General features: G+C 43.3%; 1 protein-coding gene across 1 annotated transcript in view; it reads left to right on the plus strand.

Annotated features, from left to right (window-relative positions):
• Positions 1 to 2,074: 2,074 nt before the first annotated feature.
• The window catches only part of sardh (sarcosine dehydrogenase), a 128,422-nt gene continuing 105,605 nt past the window's right edge, over positions 2,075 to 24,891 (plus strand). Inside the window, exons 1-7 of the mRNA XM_065017645.1 lie at positions 2,075 to 2,370; positions 7,808 to 7,962; positions 11,545 to 11,722; positions 12,386 to 12,564; positions 16,733 to 16,912; positions 21,365 to 21,488; positions 21,826 to 21,926. Of these exons, the coding sequence (XP_064873717.1) occupies positions 7,813 to 7,962; positions 11,545 to 11,722; positions 12,386 to 12,564; positions 16,733 to 16,912; positions 21,365 to 21,488; positions 21,826 to 21,926 (912 nt within the window). The 5' untranslated portion in view covers positions 2,075 to 2,370; positions 7,808 to 7,812. The remainder of the gene's footprint in view (positions 2,371 to 7,807; positions 7,963 to 11,544; positions 11,723 to 12,385; positions 12,565 to 16,732; positions 16,913 to 21,364; positions 21,489 to 21,825; positions 21,927 to 24,891) is intronic.

Here is a 24,891-nt window from a genome sequence, read left to right on the forward strand (position 1 = left end):
ACAAAATGGCTTCCAACACTCTGCTCAGCAAACTGGATGCAGTTTATCACAGTGCCATCCGTTTTGCCACTAAAGCACCTTATACCACCCACCACTGTGACTTGTATGCTCTAGTCGGCTGGCCCTCGCTACATATTCGTCGCCAGACCCACTGGCTCCAGGTCATCTACAAGTCCATGCTAGGTAAAGCTCCGCCTTATCTCAGTTCACTGGTCACGATGGCAACACCCATCCGTAGCACGCGCTCCAGCAGGTGTATCTCACTGATCATCCCTAAAGCCAACACCTCATTTGGCCGCCTTTCGTTCCAGTACTCTGCTGCCTGTGACTGGAACGAATAAAATAAAAAGACAGGTAATACAATAGACAATACACTATAGCCTATACAATACAGGTAATACAATATTTCCATTAGTTCTATGCTTCAACTACGGCCCTAGGTCTTAGCATATTCAGCCATTTTGTTATGATTATTCAGTCATGTTATGAGAGTGGCTGATGGTTTGGTCCTGGCTCTGCATGATTTGGTCCAGGCTCTGAGAAGAGGAGGGGAGAAGAAACAGCTGTGGCCCCTGCTGGGGCTTCTCCTGCCATGTGCAGGGTTAACCCCATCTCTCATCAACCACACACACTGCTCTGCTCTGCCTAGCAAAATTTGTTTTAATTAAAAATATACATAAATATATAGATGTTTTATGGTCACATGCAGTGAAATGTGCTGTTTTGCAGGGTCAGCCATATTAGTACAGCGCCACTGGAGCAAATTATGGTTAAGAGCCTTGCTCAAGGGCACATCAACAGATTTTCACCTTGTAGGCCAGGTATTAAAACCAGAAACATTTCAGTTACTGGCCCAACACTCTAATCTTAGGCTACATGACACTAGGGGAATAGAGATCACATGCACGATGCATCCCTCCAGGGGTGTATTCATTTGGCCAATTCTGGTGCAAAACGTTTTCCTTAAACTGATTTTTTTTTTAACGAAACGGGGAGGGACCTAACTGAATTTGTCCAAAAGAAACTCGTCTTGCTCTGTTTGCTTCCGTTTGGTTCATAAACGGTTTCTGTAATGAATACACCCCAGGAGCCACAAATTATCCTGGCTCTTACAATCAACCTTTATTTTTAGACGGTTACTTAGATGGTCAAATAAGGTGTACAAAATGTTAAGTGTATTTAAGTGACAACTATATATTTCAAGATAGGCGCTAAAAGGCAAATATGAATGAAAAAGCTGGTTGAAATAATGCAAGTGTTTCAGCAGTTGGTGCTCTCAGCGGACAACATTGTAGCTTCATCCTTACTTCTTGTCATCAAATGTTTCAGTGCTGATTACCCAATATTCTCCTCCTGAAGTTCCCTGTGATGAACTAGCCTCTACTGAGATATTAGAGAAACGAGACAGGAATCCCATTGCAATGAATGACGAGCATATAACGCTTCACCCAGCAGACTGTAGAATCGCTTTCAATCCCTTTTCAAAATCACTCGAAAATAAAATATTTGTAATGTTGAACTTGTTGTTGACGTAATTCATGCTAATGTTGGGTTTTTGAGCTAACGCCCAATTGAGTATGGTTACATACACAAAATAATGTGATTATTGTAGATAGTCTGATTAATATAATAGTTCGATTAAAACGTTTTAGATGCTTTGCAAGAACGATTTCCCTAATAATCCTGTTTACATGGTCACATCTGAAAGCAGGCTTCCTGATGGCACTCTAATAAAATGCAGAAAATAAACGTTCTACTACAGCGACCATGTTATTTTTGGAAGTATATCTGATTTTGAGTTCGGACATATAAAGTTTGTATGTGAAAAGTACTTCAAAGACTCATACACGGGTTCCAAACTCACTCCACTCATGCTAGAGGCTCACCGAGCTGCAAATATATGATAGAACGCTCCAATAGGATCTCGCTAGCTCGTGCTTGGTTCTGCCAACTTCCTCTTTCTTCCGGTCACGTTGCTCCCATTGGAAACGACAGGCAGTGGTCTATCTTGGGTTAGTTCTAAAACATCTTTGTTATAACAAGGCGACACTCAATTTGAACCCCTCCTCCACATTTACTGGATTGGTTGAACAGTGCAGAAGACGATCTCCTCGAAAGTTTTTTATTCTCCTCATCGTCAGTACCTAGTGGATCTAGTTCCAGACGTTTATTTTACGCCTGCTTCGTTTTAGGTTAGGAATGATCAAGCTGCTGCTGCCAGCGATAACCACACTTTGAGCTCGGGGTCAGACACCACACGGCCATTTTCGAGTGAGCTTCATATAAACGGTCTCCGGCTGTATGCTTTCCTCCTGTTATTGCATTTTTGGGGGTCAACTTTAATCAAGAACAGAAGCGTATAGGAGCGAAGTAAGTGTTTGCGTGTAGGGGAGCACACAACACAGTTAACTAACTTTATATTACACACCGGGTGGGTCTAATCCTGGATGCAGTTGAAATGCCTATTGTCCTCTTCGATTTGACTGGGTAATCAATTGTCATTTCAACCAAACTAGACAATTTGTGAACTTGGTCTCCAGTGTAAAACGCATCTAGACATATTCTCCCATTTATTTTAGACTAGCACATGGCTTTCAATAGCGGAGATTTGTATAAACAAATGTTTTCGAATGTTTAATTGGCATGACACGGAGTATAAAGGAAAGCCTGAAATCGGATACAGGTTAACAAATTCAGGCAACATTGGTAAAAATATTTACTGTTTATTTGCGAATGCCTATGTGGCTAATAACACATCAAACTCAAGTGGAACATTTTCACTAGGCTATTCCATTTAGACTAAAGTGAATCTTGTTTCTGTGGATGCACGATGCAGTGCTACAGGTTCTCCCATTAGAGCCCAGGTCAAGTATTCAAATCAAATTTTATTTTACATTTACATTTAAGTCATTTAGCAGACTCTCTTATCCAGAGCGACTTACAAATTGGTGCGTTCACCTTATGACATCCAGTGGAACAGCCACTTTACAATAGTACATCTAAATCTTTTAAGGGGGGGGGGGGGGGTGAGAGGGTTTACTTTATCCTATCCTAGGTATTCCTTAAAGAGGTGGGGTTTCAGGTGTCTCCGGAAGGTGGTGATTGACTCCGCTGTCCTGGCGTCGTGAGGGAGTTTGTTCCACCATTGGGGGCCAGAGCAGCGAACAGTTTTGACTGGGCTGAGCGGGAACTGTACTTCCTCAGTGGTAGGGAGGCGAGCAGGCCAGAGGTGGATGAACGCAGTGCCCTTGTTTGGGTGTAGGGCCTGATCAGAGCCTGGAGGTACTGAGGTGCCGTTCCCCTCACAGCTCCGTAGGCAAGCACCATGGTCTTGTAACGGATGCGAGCTTCAACTGGAAGCCAGTGGAGAGAGCGGAGGAGCGGGGTGACGTGAGAGAACTTGGGAAGGTTGAACACCAGACGGGCTGCGGCGTTCTGGATGAGTTGTAGGGGTTTAATGGCACAGGCAGGGAGCCCAGCCAACAGCGAGTTGCAGTAATCCAGACGGGAGATGACAAGTGCCTGGATTAGGACCTGCGCCGCTTCCTGTGTGAGGCAGGGTCGTACTCTGCGGATGTTGTAGAGCATGAACCTACAGGAACGGGCCACCGCCTTGATGTTAGTTGAGAACGACAGGGTGTTGTCCAGGATCACGCCAAGGTTCTTAGCGCTCTGGGAGGAGGACACAATGGAGTTGTCAACCGTGATGGCGAGATCATGGAACGGGCAGTCCTTCCCCGGGAGGAAGAGCAGCTCCGTCTTGCCGAGGTTCAGCTTGAGGTGGTGTTGCCATGCATCAAAAGCACAGGCGAGCCACAGTCAATCATACGCTTGGTGCATGAACATGGAAACGGACTAATCTAATGGGTACACAATTCACTCATTGGTTGCCGTGCAGATAGTCTTCAACCAACCTCACACTACAATATTATTAAACATCCCTAAGATACTGTGAATTAAACAAGATCGCCCCACAACAATATTTACTCAATGCCTCATGTCTATAATGAACACACAGCATTGTATTTTACACCTAAGCCCTACTTTGAACTAGCAATACATTCTATGGCATTATTTGTCACATACACATGGTTAGCAGATGTTAATGCGAGTGTAGCGAAATGCTTGTGCTTCTAGTTCCGACAATGCAGTAATAACCAACAAGTAATCTAACTAACAATTCCTAAACTACTGTCTTATACACAGTGTAAGGGGATAGAGAATATGTACATAAGGATATGTGAATGAGTGATGGTACAGAGCAGCATAGGCAAGATACAGTAGATGGTATTGAGTGCAGTATATACATATGAGATGAGTATGTAAACAAAGTGGCATAGTTAAAGTGGCTAGTGATACATGTATTACATAAGGATGCAGTCGATGATATAGAGTACAGTATATACGTATGCATATGAGATTAATAATATAGGGTAAGTAACATTATATAAGGTAGCATTGTTTAAAGTGGCTAGTGATATATTTACATAATTTCCCATCAATTCCCATTATTAAAGTGGCTGGAGTTGAGTCAGTGTCAGTGTGTTGGCAGCAGCCACTCAATGTTAGTGGTGGCTGTTTAACAGTCTGATGGCCTTGAGATAGAAGCTGTTTTTCAGTCTCTCGGTCCCAGCTTTGATGCACCTGTACTGACCTCGCCTTCTGGATGATAGCGGGGTGAACAGGCAGTGGCTCGGGTGGTTGATGTCCTTGATGATCTTTATGGCCTTCCTGTAACATCGGGTGGTGTAGGTGTCCTGGAGGGCAGGTAGTTTGCCCCCGGCAATGCGTTGTGCAGACCTCACTACCCTCTGGAGAGCCTTACGGTTGAGGGCGGAGCAGTTGCCGTACCAGGCGGTGATACAGCCCGACAGGATGCTCTCGATTGTGCATCTGTAGAAGTTTGTGAGTGCTTTTGGTGACAAGCCAAATTTCTTCAGCCTCCTGAGGTTGAAGAGGCGCTGCTGCGCCTTCTTCACGATGCTGTCTGTGTGAGTGGTAGCTGCCCTCTGTTAAACCAAACATGATTTAAAGTGCATTTTAAAACACAACACACTTTACAGTAAAAAAACAACAACATTAAGGAGATTAAGAAAAACGTTATGTATTTATTTATTTCACCTTTATATGTATGATGGCAGTGATGTCACTACTGTTACATTGCAAAGCATGATCATTGCAGCACCTTGTGCTGGGGACAATAAAAGGCCACTCTAAAATGTGTCGTTTTGTCATAAAACACAATGCCACAGACGTCTCAAGTTTTGCGGGAGCTTGCCATTGGCATGCTGACTGTAGGAATGTCCACCAGAGCTGTTGCTAGATAATTGAATGTTCATTTCTCTACCATAAGCCACCTCCAACATCATTTTAGAGAAGTTGGTAGTAGGTCCAACCGGCCTCACAACTGCAGACAATGTGTAACCACGCCAGCCCAGGACCGCCACATCTGGCTTCTTCACCTGTGGGATGGTCTGAGACCAGTTACCCGGAGAGCTGATGAAACTGTGGGTTTGCACAAAAGAAAGAATTTATGAAGAAACTGTCTCGGAGAAACTCATCTGCATGCTTTTCGTCCTCACCAGGGTCTTGACCTGACTACAGTTCGGTGTCGTAACCAACTTCATTGGGCAAATGCTCACCTTTGATGGCCACTGGCATGCTGGAGAAGTGTGCTCTTCACAGCTGAATCCCGGTTTCAACTGTACCGGGCAGTATGGCATCATGTGGGCAAGCGGTTTGCTGATGTCAACGTTGTGAACAGAGTGCTCCGAGGGTGTGGGGTTATGGTATGGGCAGGCATAAACTACGGACAACGAACACAATTGCATTTTATCGATGGCAATTTGAATGCACAGTGATACCGTGATGAAACCCTGAGGCCTATTGTCGTGCCAGTCATCCGCTGCCATCGCTTTATGTTTCAGCATGCTAATGCACGGCCCCATGTTGGCAGGATCTGTACACAATTCCCTGAAAATGTCCTAGTTCTTCCATGGCCTGCATACTCACCAGACATGTCACCCATTGAGCATGTTTGGGATGCTCTTGGTCGACGTGGACGAAAGTGTGTTCCACTTCATGCCAATATCCAGAAACTTCGCACAGCCATCGAAGAGGAATGGGACAACATTCCACAGGCCACAATCAACAGCCTGATCAACGATGTGAAGGAGATGTCTCACTGCATGAGGCAAATGGTGGTCACACCAGATACTGAATGATTTTCTGATCCACGCCCTTATCTTTTTTTTTTTAAGGTATCTGACCAACAGATGCATATATGTATTCCCAGTCACGTGAAATCCATAGATTAGGGCCCAATGAATTCATTTCAATTGACTGATTTCCTTATATGAGCTGTAACTCAGTAAACTCTTTGAAATTGTTGCATATGTTGCGTTTTATGATTAGTGTAATTGGTATTAGCTTTAAAATATTTTCCATGTGGGTTTTTTTGTAACAGAATGACAAGACACTAGGTAATATTTCTTAAATTTACAGAAGGCAAAACTAAATATATAAATGTTTTAGTTGGCAGGGGTCTTTACTTCAACATTATTGTGCAATACCTTTTTTAAAACTTTTTCTGCTAGACGTTTTCCAAGACCCCTTTTCCATCTGTTTGACCAGAAATTAAAGCGTTTAATTATTTCACATTTTTAGGATGGAAAATATATGCCTTCATTTCTAAAAAAAAAAAATATATATATAGTCTCTTGGCTCCCAGTAATATATTTTTTGGCCAAGGTCTCGATTTTCAGAGTTTGGTGGATGTGTAACTTGGTTGGGTAATAGAAGATATGGGAACCGTTAAGCCCCCCCCCCCCTTTCCTGTCTGTCAGTCAATGGGGGTTTTGGTCAATGTCTCAGTCTCATGTAACCAGACAAGGATGTCTCTGAATATTGAGGAAGCACCCCTTACCTCTCTGATTCAGAGGGGTTGGGGTAAATGCGGAAGACACATTTCCGTTCTACAACTGACTAGGTATCACCCTTTCCCTTTCACTAGCTGTAAGTCTGACATAAGAGATTTTTCTATGGCTAAAAGGTTTGTTGACATCGAGTATTGAGGATGCATTAAAAAACAGCATCCTATTCCCTACATCGTGCACTACTTTTGACCAGAGCCGTATGGAACCCTTGTCAAAAGTATTACACTACATAGTGAATATGGTGACACTTGGGATAAAGAATAGCACTTTTTCTTCCCAGATGTGGGTAGTCAATGCCATGCAGCACAAAGAGAATCGGTGAAATGGCTTTGGCCCGTGACGTTTGTTTTACATGCTGTGCCTCACATCGAGACTCGCGTGATGGTTGTCAAGGCACAAGGTTCAGGAGCAGGTTCCGACTCAGGTTGGCTCTGTGGTATACGAGTCAGACATCTGTATTGTCTTGCACGGATGACTAGGACTCGCACACTGTTGCTCCACCATTCCTGCAATAGAGTGTGTGGGTCCTGTTCATCTCCCTATTAGTTTTCCATAGCCTAGAACGAACCCCTAAAGCACAGGCGTCAAACTCATTCCGCGGAAGGCCGAGTGTCTGCGGGTTTTTTGCTTTTCCCTTGTACTTGATTTGAATTAGTCACTAATTAGTAAGGAACTCCCCACACCTGGTTGTCTAGGGTTTAATTGAAAGGGGAAAAAACAAAAACCTGCAGACACTAGGCCCCTCCATGGGATAAGTTTGACACCTTTAAAGGGATGTGATTTTTGACTATATTTGACTGTCTGCAGGAGGCATAGCCCTGGTAGCTGTGTAGCCAGGCCAGAATCAGACCGATATGTGTCTCTGTGTGCAGGGGCCATGGCCTTCCTGGGGACAGCAGTGCGGAAGGTGGCTAGCTGCCGTCCGGCCCTCTCCCCGCTGTGCCGCTCTGCCACCACCTCCCGTCTCTACAGCTCCAGTTCAGAGCCCACCACGGAGAAGAGCGTCCCCTACGAGAACGTACTCAAGGTCTGTGTGATGGTTTTTGTGTCATCCTCTATGGTTATGTCTGAAAATGGCACCCTAATCCTTAGTCCCTATCGGCCCTGGTCAAAAGTAGTGCATTTACACTGAGTAGACCAAACATTAGGAATTCCTTCCTAATATTGAGTTGACCCCCGTTTTACTCTCAGAACAGCCTCAACTGATCATCCCTAAAGCCAACACCTCATTTGGCCGCCTTTCGTTCCAGTTCTCTGCTGCCTGTGACTGGAACGAATTGCAAAAATCGCTGAAGTTGGAGACTTTTATCTCCCTCACCAACTTCAAACATCTGCTATCTGAGCAGCTAACCGATCGCTGCAGCTGTACATAGTCTATCGGTAAATAGCCCACCCAATTTACCTACCTCATCCCCATACTGTTTATATTTATTTACTTTTCTGCTCTTTTGCACACCAGTATCTCCACCTGTACATGACCATCTGATCATTTATCACTCCAGTGTTAATCTGCAAAATTGTAATTATTTGCCTACCTCCTCATGCCTTTTGCACACAATGTATATAGACTCTCTTTTTTTTCTACTGTGTTATTGACTTGTTAATTGTTTACTCCATGTGTAACTCTGTGTTGTCTGTTTACACTGCTATGCTTTATCTTGGCCAGCAGTGTTTCCCAAACTCGGTCCTGGGGACCCCAAGGCGTACACTTCTTGGTGCACTACACAGCTGGCCCCAAGGTGTACACTCTCTAGCACTACACAGCTGATTTAATAAATTTATAATTGAATCATAACCTACTTCGCCAAAGGGGTGATTTAACAAGTGCTTTTGCGAGAGAGAAAAAATCACTGTAGTTGCACCAATGTGTACCTAACCATAAGCATCAACACCTTTCTTAAAATCAATACACACGTATATATTATCAAACGTGCATATTTTGTTAATATTGCCTGCTAACATTAATTTCTTTTAACTAGGAAAATTGTGTCACTTCTCTTGTGTTCTGTGCAACAGAGTCAGGGTATATGCAGCAGTTTGGGCCGCCTGGCTCGTTGTGAACTATGAAGACTATTTGTTCTTAACAAAGACAGCCAACTTCGCCAAACAAGGGATGATCTAACAAAAGCGCATTTGTGAAAAAAGCACAATCGTTGCATGAATGTACCTAACCATAAACATCAATGCCTTTCTTAAAATCAATACACAGAAGTATATTTTTTTAAACCTGCATATTTAGTTAAAATACATCCAGGTTAGCAGGCAATATTAAACTAGGGAAATTGTCACATCTCTTGAGTTCATTGCACGCAGAGTCAGGGTATATGCAACAGTTTGGGCCGCCTGGCTCGTTGCAAACTAATTTGCCATAATTTTACGTAATTATGACATAACATTGAAGGTTGTGCAATGTAACAGGAATATTTAGACGTATGGATACCACCTGTTAGATAAAATACGGAACGGTTCTGTATTTCAAATCAAATTTATTTATATAGCCCTTCGTACATCAGCTGATATCTCAAAGTGCTGTACAGAAACCCAGCCTAAAACCCCAAACAGCAAGCAATGCAGGTGTAGAAGCACGGTGGCTAGGAAAAACTCCCTAGAAAGGCCAAAACCTAGGAAGAAACCTAGAGAGGACTGGGGTGGCCAGTCCTCTTCTGGCTGTGCTGGGTGGAGATTATAACCGAACATGGCCAAGATGTTCAAATGTTCATAAATGACCAGCATGGTCAAATAATAATAAGGCAGAACAGTTGAAAATGGAGCAGCAGCACGGCCAGGTTGACTGGGGACATCATGTCAGGTAGTCCTGAGGCATGGTCCTAGGGCTCAGGTCCTCTGAGAGAGAAGGAAAGAGAGAATTAGAGAGAGCACACTTAAATTCACACAGGACACCGAATAGGACAGGAGAAGTACTCCAGATATAAAACTGACCCTAGCCCCCCGACACAAACTACTGCAGCATAAATACTGTATTTCACTGAAAGAATAAATGTTTTGTTTTTTAAATGATAGTTTCCGGATTTGACCATATTAATGACCCAAGGCTCGTATTTCTGTGTGTTATTATGTTATAATTAAATCTATGATTTGATAGAGCAGTCTGACTGAGTTGTGGTAGGCAGCAGCAGGCTCGTAAACATTCATTCAAACAGAACTTTTGTGCATTTGCCAGGAGCTCTTCACTGTGCTTCAAGCATTGAGCTGTTTATGACTTCAAGCCTATCAACTCCCGAGATTAGGCTAGTGTAACCGATGTGAAATGGCTAGTTAGCGGGGTGCGCGCTAATAGCGTTTCAATCGGTGACGTCACTCGCTCTGAGACCTTAAAATAGTTGTTCCCCGCGGCTTCTGTGGAGCGATGGGTAACGCTGCTTCGAGGGTGGCTGTTGTCGATGTGTTCCTGGTTCGAGCCCAGGTAGGAGCGAGGAGAGGGCTGGAAGCTATACTGTTACATTGGCAATACTAAAGTGCCTATAAGAACATCCAAAAGTCAAAGGTATATTAAATACAAATGGTATAGAGGGAAATAGTCCTATATTTCCTATAATAACTACAACCTAAAACGTCTTACCTTGGAATAATGAAGACTCATGTTAAAAGGAACCACCAGCTTTCATGTGTTCTGAGCAAGGAACTTAAACTTGAGCTTTTTTTACATGGCACATATTGCACTTTTACTTTCTTCTCCAACACTTTGTTTTTGCATTATTTAAACCAAATTGAACATGTTTCATTATACATTTGAGGCTAAATTGATTTTATTGATGTATTATACTAAGTTAAAATAAGTGTTCATTCAGTATTGTTGTAATTGTCATTATTACAAATAAATATATTTTTTTAGGCCATCCAATAATCGGTATCGGCGTTGAAAAATCATAATCGGTCGATGTCTAGTCTCCTCCTCAACTACACTGATTGAAGTGGATTTAACAAGAGACATCTATAAGGGATCATAGCATTAACTTGGATTTACCTTGTATTCACTTTGTCAGTCTGTCATGGAAAGAGCAGGTGTTCTTAAGGTTTTCTATACACGGTGTATAGCGTTTTATTTATGTACGTTGCAAGACCGTCATTGTAAATAAGAATTTGTTCTTAATTGACTAGCCTGGTTAAATAAATACATAAGTTAAATGAGGACCACAATGGTAATGTCTCGAACGTATGTGTTTACAGCTTCTGCCCCAAGCATTCGAGTCCTGAACATCTAATCAAATGGCTACCCAGACTATTTCCATTGTCCCCCCCCCCTATGCTGATGCTAGTCTGTTATTATCTATGCGTAGTCACTTTACCCCTACCTACATGTACATATTACCTCAACTAACCGGTGCCCATTGACTCTGTACCGGTACTCCCTGTATATAGGCTCGCTGTTATTTTACTGCTGCTCTTTAATTTATTTATTTTTTACTTAACACTTATTTTTCAGTAAGCATTTCACTGTAATGTCTACACAAGTGCCAAATAACAATCTGTTGCTTGTAAAAATATATATATATAATTTCATATAAAAAATAAAAAATCTAATAAGAAATGTAGTTTTACTATGTGTGCCTTTAAAAAACAACAACAATTTAAACAAATCTCATGGTAGGTGGAGGAGGGTGGCAGTGGGCCAACCAAGCCCCTTCCCAAGTCAGCAGAGGCTGTGGTAATCGGAGGGGGAAGCCTGGGATGCCAGACAGTCTACCACCTAGCCAAGATGGGCATGACCAACGTGGTGCTGCTGGAGAGAGACCGACTGACCGCCGGAACCACCTGGCACACAGCAGGTAGGTAGTACCCACCTAACAACCCAAAAGCCTTTCCGGGCTGTGGCTTTTTCTACTATGGATTCATTCATGTGTAGGGTTGTTTTGTAAATGGATCCGTAATGTATATCAGTGTTTTTTAAAATCCTAGTCCTGGGGACCCAAAGGGTAATATGGAGGATGCATTCAAGGTAATGTCACATTAAATGCCGATAGAAAAATAAATGCGTAATGATGACCACTTTACCATGCTTACAGATTTCTTTTTCCACTTTTGGTTACTTGACCTAAATCGCATACTCTATGAAAATGACCATAGAGCATGGTTTATAGCCTCTGGGGGGTGGTGACAGGGGCATTCTTATGACATTGCCAGCTGAAAATTTGATCTCAATTTCCAAAAAGACAAGTTCTATAGCTTTCGTGTGATATGCCACCGATATTGAAGCACTGCGGACCCGGGACTGGGTCCAAAACAACCACGCAGTTTAACAGGTTTTAAAGGAGAAAAATATACCCTCTGGGATTGTTAAAGGGGAGTCTAATTGGCCAGGAAACACATTTACTTACATATTAGTCCCCCCCCCCTCTCTTTGTCTTAGTCTCTTTCTCTCCCTTTTGATCTCTTTCGCTCTCCTGCTCCCTCACTAATCGTCCCTGTCTCTTGTGGTGTCTCTGTCCCAGGTCTGCTGTGGCAGCTGAGGCCCAGTGATGTGGAGGTGGAGCTGCTAGCCCACACCAGACAGGTGATCAGCCATGACCTGGAGCAGGAGACCGGTCTAGAGACTGGCTGGATCCAGAACGGAGGCCTCTTCATCGCGTCCAACAAGCAGAGGCTGGACGAGTACAAACGTCTCATGTCGGTACGCTCAATACAGGACCAGACTACACTGGACTGGGGTCTTAGGTTAGACTAGTTGGGGTAGAGGTGTCACTCTCTAACAAGCAGAGGCTGGACGAGTACAAACTCCTCACGTCGGTACGTATTGTAGACTGGGCCCTGCTGCTCCAGACTAGACTGGACTCAACTGAGTGAACTTGTATAACTTGTTGGGGTAGAGGCTGGGTACTGTACCTATGGGCCTTACCAGGCCAGACTAGACTGAGTCACCTACCTCTCCAGTGAATTCAGCACATAGGCCAGAGGTAACTTGTAGTGTGGGTGTGAGATGAAATGCCCAGCTTGATTTGATTAGGATCCCCTTTAGCCGACGCCAATGGCGACAGCTAGTCTTACTGGGGTTCGACATGTATAGTGAAAAAGACATTCGACAAAAGGCTTTACAATTTGCGTACATTTAAAAACTGTATGCGCTTTGCATACATTTAAAAACATTGTATGTGTGCATCTATCAGTTACACATGTTGGCGCATACAGACAACGAGTAGGTCACATGGGGAAGAGGTTGCTTTATTTGTTTTTTGAAACCAGGTTTGCTGTTCACTTGTACTCATGGCCCTGTAAAATACTGTAGGTGTCCTTGAATTTGTTCTGGACCTGGGGACTGTGAAAAACCCTTGGTGGCATGTCTGGTGGGGTAAAGGGTGTGTCTGTAAGGTGACTATGGGAACCGTTTAGAATATCCAACACTTTTGTTAATGTTTCTTATAAAAGCAATCAATGACGCATCCAGTCAGTCTTTCCTCAACTCTTAGCCAAGAGAGATTGGCATGCATAGTATTTATATCAGCCCGCTGATTACAACGAAGAGCAAGACGTGCTGCTCTGTTCTGGGCCAGCTGCAGCTTAACTAGGTCTTTCTTTGGAGCACTTGACCATTTTGATTATTGCACAATAATCCAGAAATCAAATCACACAACTCCCATATGGGGCAGGGGGAGACAAGTTAGCAAATAGAGGATTTATGAAACGTAATATTGCGGCGTCAACATTTCAGTCTTTGAACTAGGGAAATTCCATGGTAACAGAATTATACTGAGACTTAGATTTTTCACTTTTAAAATGATTGCAAAGTTAGTCCTACTCCAGTCTCCTTCATCACCTGATTTACTTAAGGCATAGCTCAATAGGTGGTCCAGGTATTCTCATGAGAGCAGATTTTTATTCAAGCAAGGTGAGGCCGATGACATCCCAAATGCCCTAATCCTTGAAGTTAGCAGTTGTGTATAAAAAAAAACCACAACGTTGTAGCAAGCTGAAGGGTGTGGGGTTTCCACGTCAAACAAGTTCAATAACAAAACAGGCACCAGTAGCCCAAATAGAAGGCAAAGGGGAAGTTTTAGGGGGTTTTGGTACACGGGGAAAGAAGGGGGAATTCACCAATCACCTCACCGTTCTCTTTGTACGGTACACAAGGGGGGCATAGTCCAACAGTCCAGGTCACAACGGGCAATCGCACAGATTTTGCTCTCACTCTTCATAGCTCTCGCTTCTCTCACCACCTCTGCCCCTTTGTCCCCAAACACTCCTTGGCATAACGAGTCACAGTCTTGCCTCATTGAGGCAGGAAGTCCATATAAGGTTTGGGGGTTGAGCCAGCAAGATCTCTCTCCTCAATTATAACACCCCCCCCCTCACCTCTCCCTGCCGGTTGCCACAGCGTCTTTGAAGACACCATACAACTCTATGCATAATGCATAAGGAGGACTTAACAATTTCCACTGAACATTGTGCATAGAGTTGTATTGTTCGTTTAACTTTGCAATCATTGATTTTTGTTTGCCATACATCTCTGAAGACCATCCAGTTTTAATTTCTAGCTGCCATATATTTTTCCGCTGTGATTCTTCACAAAAGTTCTGAACCTTTCTATTCTCATAGCTAAGTTTAAAAAAAATAAAAAATAAAATCTGTAGAAACTAAGAAAATGATTGATCGATAGACTACCCAGCTGTGCTCTTGGCAGAGTAACTGTTGCATTTTTCAGCCGTTCCTGAACCTGTAACCAAAAACAAGCTACAAATGGGGAGTACCAAAACAAGTGATCTAATTATTCTGTGTCTCCGCAGCAAAATCTGCAGGGCTGGAATGGTTGTATCCCCCATACATATAATGTTATATTAGTTGCAAGAATTTTGTATAATAATTTGTGAGCGGACCAAGTAATTTGGTGTCACTCTAAAGAGGAAAGGTGGAATAAACGAGTCAGGAGTAGGTTTTCTTGATTGAACACAGTTCTCTATTGAGGGATTTCTGTCAATACAAACACTCCAACACAATCGATGAGAATCTCCCAAGGAAAAACACACTTCTTTTTTAGACGAAACAGGAACACAAGACGATTATCTTTAAACTATAACAAAAACCACAGGTTTGTCACCGTCTTAATGGTTCTTCGTGGATAGCTCCCCTCTCTTGGTGGCCATCCTCCAGAGATAGTTTATCTTCTTCCTCCCTCCTCTTCACTGGTTCCCTCCTCCCTCTTGTAGGGGAAAGAGAATAAGTCATTAGTACCGTCAGCTGTGTTTAATTGCCTCTGGTCACATTGACTCACATGCCTGGTTGGACTACTATCCATGAGCCCAGCCTGCCCTCTGGTGGTCCTTCCACATTATATTGAAAAATTAGAAGTTTTCTGGCGTAATTTTGCGTATCCGTTCATAAACCATGTGCCATGGAATCGGTACATAGAAAATATCCTAACTATTTTGCAACCTGTATAGTGCAGCTGTCAATTTTTTGGTCCTTAAATGACACTGGTATACTTTTTAATATGGCACAATTTTCTGTCGGCAATTTTGGTCGTTAATGCAGGGCCGACAGACAAGTTCCTTACCTTTCCACTTGCCTCCTCTATTTTTGCGGTAATACTTTGTTGTATTGGATAGAGCAGACATTTCCATATATTTTTGTTTAACCATATATTTGTGTTTAACCATAATATTTGTTCTAATAAAGTGGTATGTGTTTGCTCATATAAAAAACAAATCAAGTTTATAGAGTTATGCAGGGCCATAAGTAAATTGGTAAACTGGTCCAAAGAATGACTAAAATATGAATCGGGGTGGTTTTTCCACAAATAGACAGGTAGCTAAATTAGATAAGAGTTTGCTAACTTTCTATTAAAATGTGTTGTAGTGACATAATTTCTTTCTTTCGGGATATGACTACAGAGTATGTCCACTTCACCGTCGGACCATTTTATTGGTAAACTACACGGTAATGTAAAAGTTGTATATTTTTAAAGATTTTGAGTTGAGTAATATGGTGCACCTGTCATTCGGTTTAAATCCAGAGAGGTTAGAAACATTATATAGATCCTCTGAGGCTATGCAGGGATCCAAATTGTGGATTTAAAAGAGAAACATGAATCATCAGCGTACAATGACAGCTTTTTGTTTTTAAGCCCTGCATTTCTAGGCCCCTGATTATTATTGTTGGATCTGATTTTAATAGCTAACATTTTGATGACCATAATGAATAGATATGCCGATAGTGGACAACCTTGTTTTACTCCTCGACAGTTTAATGCTTTCTGAGAAGTAGCCATTATTTACTGTTTTACTCCTGGGGTTACTATACATAACTTCAACCCATTTGTATAAGAGATTCTCCAAAATAGTCCAGGCATTTATATATACATTTCAGTCATACTTTATCTTTTCAAAGTCAGCTATGAATACCAGGCCTGTTTTCCCAGATTTTTCATAGTGTTCTATTGTTTCCAGTACTTGTCTAATATTATCTCCAATGTATCGTCCATGTAAGAAGTATTGTCTGATTTAGGATGAATAATATCCAACAATACCTTTTTTTTTGTTAAAATTCTATGCGTTTTGCTACATTTTTGGCATCACAACACGGAAGTGTAAGATCTCCTGTTTTTAAGTGGACTGGATCTTTATATTTACCATCTGGGTCCTGTTTCAGTAATGGTGAAATCAGACCTTCTTGCTGAGTATCTGATTGTCTAGCATTTTTAAGAGAGTGGTTAAAACATGTTAATAACAGACCTTTTGAGTGGAATTGCCCACAATGAGAATAACCTGTATTTAATAAGAGGTTCCATGCAAAATGGAAGTGTGGTGCTGTCTCACGAGGATGATGTCATTTATTATTTTTCTCTCCAGTTGGGGAAGGTGTACGGTATTGAGTCCCACGTCCTGTCCCCCGCTGAGACCAAAGACCTGTACCCACTGATGAACGTCGATGACCTCTATGGCACGCTGTACGTCCCCAAGGATGGCACCATGGACCCCGCTGGCACCTGCACCACCCTGTCCAGGGCAGCCACTGCCCGTGGTGCCACGGTAAAAATAACACTCACGCATGCATGCATACACAGGCTCATGGTCTTGTGATGAGTAAGCCTTGCCTGCGACTTCAGAATCAGTGCCACCCTCGGCCCGAGAGGGGAATCTCCTATTGGGCTAACGGTTAAGACGCTGGTTTCTCCCAGACCAGCGTGACACGCACTCACACAAATATGCCAAGTTACTTAAGCGTTACATGGCTTGAGTATTGACAGTTATTTGCTTAATTATTCTCTTCCCACTTGTGTACTATTAAAGATGGAAACATTATCTTGACACCGGTGTACAGTTGCACCTTTTAATGGTCAGTAAGAGACATTGAGTGGGCTATAAATCTGCAGTTCCTTAAGGTAACAATGTTTTTTCTAGACAGCTCAGGGGGCAGAGCTTCTCTCCAGTTTATCTGTGTAGTGTAGGGAGGTCGGTGAAGCCTGAGCATCAACTCGTGCAGGGTCCAGCCTACTGTTCCATATTCTCTTTTCTGCTATTAGTGATACTAATGAATATTAGACAGTAAAGCCTTTAGATGGCCAGCGATAGATGCCAAACTATGGCACTTTATACTCCGTTTTCACTACTGTTGGCATTGCTCCTGTAACACCTACTCTCAATGGCACAGAAAGTTCCTGAAGAATTCATCTCTATGCTATTATGGTTTTACCATATAACTAAGCGGTGGCTGTAGCTCCCCAGAGACTGCCATGCAGAATGAAAAATCAGCCCACGCAGAGAAGCACGAGATGGAACTTCACTCAACTTTCTAGAGTTTTCCCCGTTTAGTTAACACAATCAACTTTTCCCTTTTACTGTGGGAATTGTGATCGAATCAATGCAATATTTGCCACTTTCAATGCAACATACCAAAACAAAACAAACTATGCAAGAGATTTTGTTGTAGGCAGAGCGTATCGGTGTATGATTCTATTGTATTGACAAGCTTTACACAGACCGGTGCGCCATAACCAATCAGAGCTGCAGTAGGCCTATAAGCAAATAGACCATTGCCATATATGGATTTGTGCCATTCACTTTAAACTGGACTGTTTTACAGCATGAGCATCATGATTATTATGCATTTGTTTTCAGATCAAAGCGAGAGCAGCATGTAGCCACGTGTGCTCATTTATTTACATTCTTTGCTAGTTAATGATTTAGTAGCCCGGTTATTGCTAATTTGTAGTCCGCAATGTGGGAGTGATTGTGTAGATTTCTAGCCATCTCTGAAAAGCTAGTCTGGTAAATGCAATAAAAGGTATCTTAAAAGGGCAGTGTTTTATTTTGAGACAGGCTTGAATAAGCTAAGTAGCCAGGAGGCAGAGGGTAGCATCATTTGTCTGATTCTCTGTAATAATGGTATGGAAATAATAATGAATTGTGGTTTCTTGCATCAAACAACACAACAAAATGTTCAGTCACCTCTTTGTCTGATAAACTGGTTAATGTCTTCACGCGTGCCTGAAGATGCACAGAAATTTCACAAGGTTCAAGTTTGCGCTCAGCAGACCTGAAATTGGCTCCGTGCTTAGAAATATTATAGGGAACATTGGTTATAGCATAATTGATCGTACCTGGCTCCACCAGGGGACTAAAAGGGGATTAGCCCCCTCAGTTCAAACTTTTGCCCCCTAAATTATAGTTTTTTTTAATCCCTATATAAAAATGGCAAAAAAAGTTCAAAGGATTGAGTGACAGGTTGGCATAAAAAACAAAAATCTCCGCTGCGCTGTCAGCACAATGGAAAGAGCGCGCCGTGGTGTGTCACTGCCGTGGTGTGTGTAGGGGGGCTATGGAAAGCCACTGGGGTGGTTATGCATGATTCCTTTGGGTTTCCATAAAAGCAGGAAAAAATGCTTCTCATCTCATGTGGTAGGCTAAATGAGTAACGTGATACTCCTCCGCTTGTAATATTTGATTTAGATTTTTTTAAGGGCGGGGTCGAACGGTCTCCTTTCTGCTCCTCTGCTGTTCCTATGGGCGGTGCTCTGCAGGAGTGTCCGACCTATGATGGGATGTGTAAAGGTTTTCAAATCAACTTTGATTGACACTGAATTGATTATGACTGAGCTCTCTCCGGTGCCTGGAGAGAAGGTGTGCCGTGTCCCTTTCCCAATGCTTGGAGAGAAAATGACTCCACCTCAAATGTCCCTAGGTGTGGAACTTGTCACTGCTGGGGGGGGAGGGGGGGGGGGGTCAGGAGACGACCCCAGTGTCCACTGTGCATCGTTCGGTTAGAGAATGCTCCCTTACCTGCTTCGACAAAGGCCCATACGGGGAGGTTTGGGCCCTAACATCGCCAAAAGGTTAGTGGACAGTGTTTAGGGCCTGGGCAAAGTGTTACTTTATTTGCGCTACCGACATATGGACATACCATGTTGGTCAATATGTATAATGTACCCATTGCTCGGTTGGAATGTGCCATTCTGCCCTGCTGATACATGTCTATTAGTTTGTATAGTGTGCCTTTAACGGTGCTGGGTATAAATACTGAGCCGTAATGATTTCAGTTAATTGGAAAATGACCACTGCTACGTCCTGACAATGTTTTGAGGTTGCTGCTTATGGGTGAAGAACATGTCTCGAGCATCGTTAATAATGTCCAGACCAGAATAAGGGGAGGGGTATGTGGTGAAGACGCGCTATAGGCACGTCTCTCTCTCCACTATTGGGCACCGACTCCTGCCAATTTGTTTCATTGTGTCAATTTTTTTAATCAATGCCCCGTGAAATATACACTGATCAAAAATATTAACGCAGTTGCAGCTCATATGGAAATCAGTCAATTGAAATAAATTAATTGGGCCTTAATCTATGGATTTCATATGACTGGGAATACAGATGTGTATATATATATATATATATATAAAAAAAAGGTGGGGGTGTGGATCAGAACCAGTCAGTATCTGGTGTGACCACCATTTTCCTCCTCCGCATAGAGTTGATCAGGCTGTTGATTGTGGCCTGTGGAATGTTGTTCCACTCGTCTTCAGTGGCTGTGCGAAGTTGCTGGATATTGGCGGGAGCTTGAAAAACGCTGTCGTACACGGTGATCCAGAGCATCCCAAACATGCTTAATGGGTGACAAGTCTGGTGAGTGGGGGTGATGAGGTTATGGCGGCGGATTACTTGCACGACAATGGGCCTCAGGGTCTCATCACGGTATCTCTGTGCATTCAATGCAGTTGTGTTCTCTGTCCGTAGCCAATTCCCTAACCCCACCACCACGGGGCACTCTGTTCACAACGTTGACGTTGGCCAACCGCCAGCTCACACGACACCGTACACGCTGTCTGCCATCTGCCAGGTACAGTTGAAACCGGAACTCATCCCTGAAGAGCACACTTGCACACAGCGTGCCAGTGGCCATCGAAGGTGAGCAGTTACGACACCGAACTGTAGTCGGGTCAAGACCCTGGTGAGGACAACAAGCATGCAGACGAGCTTCCCTGCGACGTTTTCTGATTTGTTTATGCAGACATTCTTCAATTGTGCAAACCCACAGTTTCATCAGCTCTCCGGGTGGCTGGTCTTAGACCATTCCACAGGTGAAGAAGCTGGATGTGGAGGTCCTGGGCTGTTGTGGTTACAGATGGTCGGTGGTTGTGAGGCCGGTAAGATGTACTGCCAACTTCTCTAAAACGCCTTTGGAGGCAGCCTATGGTAGTAAAATGAAAATGGAATTATCTGGCAACGGCTCTTGTGGACATTCCTGCAGTCAGTCATGCCAGTCAGTCATGCCAGTCAGTCATGCCAGTCAGTCATGCCAATTGCACGCTCCCTCAAAACTTGAGACATCTGTGGCATTGTGTTGTGTGACATAACTGCACATTTTAAAGTGGCCTTTTATTGTCCCCGGCGCAAGGTGCACCTGTGTAATGATCATGCTGTTTAATCTGCTTTTTGACATGCCACACCTGTCAGGTGGATGGATTATCGTGGCAAAGGAGAAATGCTCACTAACAAATGTGAGAGAATCTTTTTTGGGGGGGACCAGCACTTTACGTGTTGCATTTTATATTTTTGTTCGGTGTATATATTTGTCATTATCACCGTCATCTTTGAAACACCAGCGCTGTGAAAATAAATCCAACACTCATTTGCACCTCTACCTGCCTGCCTCCTGATGAATCTTTTATCCTTACAACTGCTAGAAGGCCCCTATTTTATGCTGACACAGCGCAGCGGAGATGCATTAGGCTACAGATTCCACGCCAACTTGTCACTTCAAAAGCACTCAATGAACTTTGTTTATTGTGGTATGGCGTGATATAAACAGAATTCAATTCCAATGCAGGAACCCCCCCCCAACAGATTTGTGCCCCCTCACCGTTTTCAACTGCCCTCTTTAGTCACACAGTCAGAAAAAACTCCTGCCGATAACTATGGATGCGTATGGGTATACAGTTGCGGTTGTCTTTCACCTCATCTCTGATTGGCTCGCTCTCCTGTCAGGTGATAGAGAACTGTCCAGTGACGGGTATCCAGGTGAGCACAGACGACATGGGAGTGAAGAGGGTCAAGGCTGTGGAGACCTTCCATGGAACCATCCAGACCCCCGTGGTCGTAAACTGTGCAGGTTAGTCAGTCTTCCAACACAGTGATTCCCAACTATTTTTTTTTATGGTTACTGTACCCCAAATTACATTTTGCTCTGTCTGGAGAACCCACAAAGTACCCCTCTTGTGCATTTTACCAGTAGGCCTATGTTCTGGCCTCCTATTTAAGCATCTGGACGCTATTCAAGATGACTGAACCATTACAAAAAGCCCTTAACAGGAAGTAAAGTTGATTTGGACGGCTCATTGATGAGTGGTTATTTAGGGTTGCAAGGTGATTTTTGTAGGTCAGGGATTCTGCACAGTCGGACTGCAACGTGGAGCTTAAGCACGCACGGTCTCTCTTTGCCCTGTCAGGTGTGTGGGCCGCTAAGCTGGGTGAGATGGCTGGAGTCAAGGTGCCACTCGTCGCCATGCACCATGCCTACGTCGTGACCGAGAGGATCGAGGGCATCCAGGTACGTCCATAGGCACTCATGTTGCACTCGTGCCGCACACACACAGAAACACACACACACAGCACCATGCAGACATAGGGATCGAGGGCATCCAAGGAAAAGGAAGAGCCCGTATTCATTTATTGATCCCAACTTGGGGAACTGATTTATCACCACAAACATATGCACTGCCAGAGGGTAAGTCCAGGTGACACGTGCTATTTGACGGGAACTTTGATCTTTAATATTATCCAGCTTGCTCATGCATGTCGTACTGCTGACTAGAGGGCCAGCTGAGGCTCCAGTTGGCTCTCTGTTGTCACTATCGGGCCAAGCTGCAAAGCTGGAGGTTCTACAATTTATCTTCTTAAAATGTTCAACCTAACCTTAACCCCAACCACACTGCTAACCTTATGCCTAACCTTAAATGAAGACACATTTATTTTAATTTTCATACATTTGTTTTACGATATATCCAAATTTTGACTTTGCAGCTTGGCCATATAGTGTGAACCAGTCCTTTCCTCTCTCCCACCACCAGGTCTCCCCAGCAGGGGGCACTGTGACACTGCAGGCCCCTGTCTTACTTCTTCCCTTCAGTGTAGAGTCAGTATTCTCAAACTGGGGTATGCGTACCCCCAGTACATTAGTGTCTAGTTTGAGAAACCGATGCCTCACAATTCCTCAAATGGCAGCTTCATTAAATAGTACCTGCAAAACACAGGTCTCAACAGTGAAGAGGTGACTCCAGGATGATGGCCTTCTAGGCAGAGTTGCAAAGAAAAAGCCATCTCAGACTGGCCAATAAAATATTAAGATGGGCAAAAGAACACAGACACTGGACAGAGGAACTCTGCCTAGAAGGCCAGCATGCCGGAGTCGCTTTTTCACTGTTGACATTGAGACTGGTGTTTTGCAGGGACTATTTGTCACGAAACCGGCTCATAGTCCGTAACAAAAAGGGAGACAACGTGGAGATCAGTTTAATAAATATTTTGTTGTCAACTAAATACAATTTAACAAAGGTGTGTGTAATCAGTAGTGTGAGTGGTTGTGTGCATAAATGTGATAATGAGGGGTGTTGAAAGTTGCCAAAGCAACGAAACGGACAGAAAAATGAATGGGGAAGTGGTGCATTTATCCTGGGACACACCCGGGCCCAGGTGTGTCCCATGTCGCTGACGACCCTCCCAGCTCCGCCCGCCGACCTCCTAATAAGGAAAACAAGAGCAAAGAGAGAATACGGCAGACAGAGTGGGAGGGTCGTCACATATTTAATGAAGCTGCCAGTTGGGGACTTGCAAGGCGTCTGTTTCTCAAACTAGACACTCTAATGTGCTTGTCCTCTTGCTCAGTTGTGCACTGGGGCCTCCCACTCTTTCTATTCTGGTTAGGGCCAGTTTGCGCTGTTCTGTGAAGGGAGTAGTATACAGCGTTGTACGAGATCTTCAGTTTCTTGACAATTTCTCGCATGGAATAGCCTTCATTTCTTAGAACAAATATAGACTGACGAGTTTCAGAGGAAGGTTCTTTGTTTCTGGCCATTTTGAGCCTGTAATCGACCTTACAAATGCTGATGCTCTAGATACTCAACTAGTCTAAAGAAGGCCAGGTTTATTGGTTCTTTAATCAGGACAACCGTTTTCAGCTGTGCAAACATAATTGCAAAAGGGTTTTCCAATTATCAATTAGCCTTTTTAAATTATAAACTTGGATTAGCAAACACAACGTGCCATTGGAACACAGGAGTGATGGTTGCTGATAATGGGCTTCTGCACACCTATGTAGATATTCCATGAAAAATCAGCCATTTCCAGCTACAATAGTCATTTACAACATTAATCATGTCTACACTGTATTTCTGATCAAGTTGATGTTATTTTATTGGACAAAAAAATGTGCTTTTCTTTCTTTCTTTTTTTCAAAAACAAGGACATTTAAGTGACCCCAAACTAAACGGTAGTATATATTGGGAGTAGTGTCTTTCCTCAGCCACAGTGTGTTATATGTGCAAAAGTACTATCTCACAACTCAATGTAACATTCACTCTTGCACAGAAATTTAGAAACACAACGTGCCAATTTAAAAAATAAGCCACAGGAGTTTTTTGAACGAGAATAAAGACTTTTGAGAAGTAAGACATGTATAAAAGCAACAGATACCATTAATAAGAAGGGGCTAGAAGTGTCTCATGTTGTGAGCTACCGAGTGGATAGGACAGGCAAACCCCATACCTTTGTGAAGGACTTAATTCTTCCTGCTGCTGCAGATGTGGCTGGGACAATGCTGGGGAAAAAAGTCCCAAAAAACTATACAGACAATGTCTTCATCAAACAACGCATTTGTTTAATTTGTTTCAACGCATCAGTGACATGGCAGGAGATCTGAAACAATTACTGCTTCGCATACAAGCCAGTGAATTCTATGCGTTACAGCTGGATGAGTCAACAGACGTGGCGGGCCTGGCACAGCTCCTGGTATATGTCCGTTACATTTATGGGGGGGGGGGGGTCAATTAAGGAAGACATCCTCTTCTGCAAACCACTGGAAACCAGGACAACAGGAGAGGATATTTTTAAAGTACTGGACAGCTTTGTGACATCAGATGGACTTTGGTGGTGAAGATGTGTTGGTGTCTGTACTGATGGCGCAAAAGCCATGACAGGGAGACAGTGGAGTGGCTCTGCTGCCAAGGGAATGCCTGACAGCTTGAAAGATGTTTTGGACACTACTGTGAAAAATTGTTAACCTTGTTAAAGCAAGGCCCGTGAACTCCTGTGTATTTTCTGCATTAAGCAATTATATTATTTTACTACATACAGAAGTGCGCTGGTTATCAAGGGGCGAAGTATTGACACTTTTAAATTGAGAGACGAGCTTAAAGTTTTCTTTACTGACCATTTTCACTTGTCTGACCGCTTGCACGATGATGAGTTTCTCACTCGACTGGCCTATCTGGGTGATGTTTTTTCTCGCCTGAATGATC

Source organism: Oncorhynchus nerka, linkage group LG4 (assembly GCF_034236695.1).
Source record: "Oncorhynchus nerka isolate Pitt River linkage group LG4, Oner_Uvic_2.0, whole genome shotgun sequence".
Classification (NCBI taxonomy): domain Eukaryota; kingdom Metazoa; phylum Chordata; class Actinopteri; order Salmoniformes; family Salmonidae; genus Oncorhynchus; species Oncorhynchus nerka.